General features: G+C 47.6%; 1 protein-coding gene across 1 annotated transcript in view; it reads right to left on the bottom strand.

Moving 5' to 3' along the window:
* kiaa0825 (KIAA0825 ortholog) overlaps positions 1-2,500 on the bottom strand; it is a 195,447-nt gene that overhangs the window by 94,052 nt on the left and 98,895 nt on the right. The window contains exon 20 of the mRNA XM_063187627.1: positions 1,998-2,168. Coding sequence (XP_063043697.1) covers positions 1,998-2,168 — 171 coding nt within the window. The remainder of the gene's footprint in view (positions 1-1,997; positions 2,169-2,500) is intronic.

Below are 2,500 nucleotides of genomic sequence, written 5' to 3'. Positions count from 1 at the left end.
ACATACACACACGTATACACACACACACACATACACACACAAACGCACACACAAACGCACACACACACACACACACACACACACACACACACACACACACACACACACACACACACACACACACACACACACACACACACACACACACACACACACACACACACACACACACACACACACACGGGTGCGCCCATAGACACACACATGCAGGCGCACACATGCACAAGCGCATGCACGCACAGCACACACACACACACACACACACACACACACACACACACACACACACACAGTGTGTGCAGATGATAGCAGTCACTGGTAGTCCACCAGTCTGATTGATTAGCCTGTTTTTTTCCCTGACACCATTTCAGTTGACAAACTGCGCAGGCACCTGAAGCCAAGCAGGCGTTTTAATCATCTGCCCGTAATAGGCAGCTTTATGCAAAGCAGCCAGCGACGCCATTGGAGTGATAAGAAGACGCAGCGAGGAGGCAGCGAGGAGGCAGGGAGGAGGAGGAGGAGGAGGAGGAGGAGACGCTATGAAGTATCGGGTGGATTAGAATGCTGCTTCTGCACAAAATGACTGAAAAAAATCAGCAAAGAGAAAAAAAACATTGACCTTATGAATAAGAAAAGGAAGAAAGGGAAACAAGGAGTTTAGCTGTAAACAACTGTACTCAACTGCTAAACGGCTAAACTAATTCTTTGGATAACAAGCCTCAATGACAAAGAAAAGGGAAACAAACTTTAGCAGTGCGAACGGCTCTCTGTCTGTGTGACGAGACACACTGCTCCTTTTGTTAATGGTCCTCTTAACGTTGAGATAACCTTTCGCGAGCTGCAGTCACTCACGCAACTTATCGTCACCTTCATCCACACCCACTGCCAACTGAAAAGGGGAAATTGCTTTAGAATTAAGCATTTCAATGTGATCATATGGCTCGCACTCAAGGGATAAAGGGGTTTAAAAAAAATAGGAGTAGTGTGTGTGTGTGTGTGTGTGTGTGTGTGTGTGTGTCTGACAATTTTCTCTTTCAGTTGTTTAAAAAACTTCTCGCTTCTCTCTGCCGCCCACTGATGTCATTCCCTTCTCTCTCCGGTGTGCTTTCCTTGCTTGGCTTCAAACGGTGCCCTGGGAGGCTCGACCCACAGAGACCAAATGCAGCTCAGCTCAGCTCAGTTCAGAGCCGCACAGCGATGGGGTTCACTGCCACAAAAAAAGCTCCAAGTCAAACGCCCAGGAGTCTGCCACCACCCACCAACCAACCCAGCCGCCATTGCATCTCCCTTCCTCCCTTCACAGTAGAATTTGTGCAGTGTCAATTAAACACTTGGAGAGAAGGAGCAACTAGAAGAGAGTTAAAATTTGACTGTCTATAGAGTTGAATCAACACTGCAACATTTGACGCGCTCCTTCCTCCCTTCCATTCTCAAGGCACCTCTCTCACCTCACCTCCTCAGTACATCTTCCTTCAAACACCTCCACTCTACACCCCCCCCCCACACACACACACACACAGGACGGAAAAGGGAAAAAAGAAAAACTTGAAAGCCTCCCACACAAAGAGCGAAGGGTAGAGGAAGCGGGGCCGTGGAGAGTAAAAAAGAGCAAAGGAGAGCAGAGGAGAATCAGAGAGAGGTGTGCAGTGCAGTGCAGTGCAGGTGCAGAGGGAGAGGTGGGAGGGTTGGAGGTTTGGGAAGGGAGGGAAGGATCAAGGAAGGTGATGGAGAGAAGTCAGGTGGCGTCTAGCGGGAGGAGGCACCTCCGTTTATTTCCAGACTAATCTAGGACAAGGTGAGGAAAGGGGCCACGGCGTCCCACTGAGGAGGCAAAGCAGGTGAAGGAGCAGTGCCAAGACGCTCACTGCCAAACTTCCTTCGGCGCTTATTTTTTTTTTTCAAAATAAAAGTTTTTTAAAAATGGTATGTTGTTCTGTGTCTGAGACAAAAGGAGAGAGCATGTTTGCAGGAAATAAAAAGGTACAAACAGTACAAACCTGGTCAAACTTCTCATAGCCAAAGTGGTTGAACTCTGTGAGGGGGTTAAACTGAGGAGCTGTGCCCGGGGTGGTTTCTTCGGATAGGTCAAAGGTCACAGAAGAGAAGGAAGACTGTGGAAGCTCCTCGTCGGGCATGAAAGGAGCTGAGAGTTTATGCCAGAGCAGCTCCTGGAGGAACACAGAGAGATGAATGAATTATATCTCACCCTCACCGGAAAAAATGTTTCACTACAAGCATCAGGTAGAAGAACAACTCAGGTGGGCGAATGGATCTGTAAGATAAACCTGTACAGTCTGTGCTAACTGATGCTTCCGTAAACAAGCATTATCCCTAATGTACTGAAACAACACACATCTCATCATCTTAACAACAGTATTAGAAGGCATGAGCTCATTTCACCCTTTCAACAGTGAATACTTTATGGCTGTATTTTGATAAGTAGGCCTAAGTGTTACATTACCGTCCGTACTGTCATCACTGGCTATCCATGGTTGAGAAC

This window comes from Engraulis encrasicolus, chromosome 21 (assembly GCF_034702125.1).
Source record: "Engraulis encrasicolus isolate BLACKSEA-1 chromosome 21, IST_EnEncr_1.0, whole genome shotgun sequence".
Lineage (NCBI taxonomy): Eukaryota > Metazoa > Chordata > Actinopteri > Clupeiformes > Engraulidae > Engraulis > Engraulis encrasicolus.
This window is presented reverse-complemented; position numbering and strand designations above follow the sequence as displayed.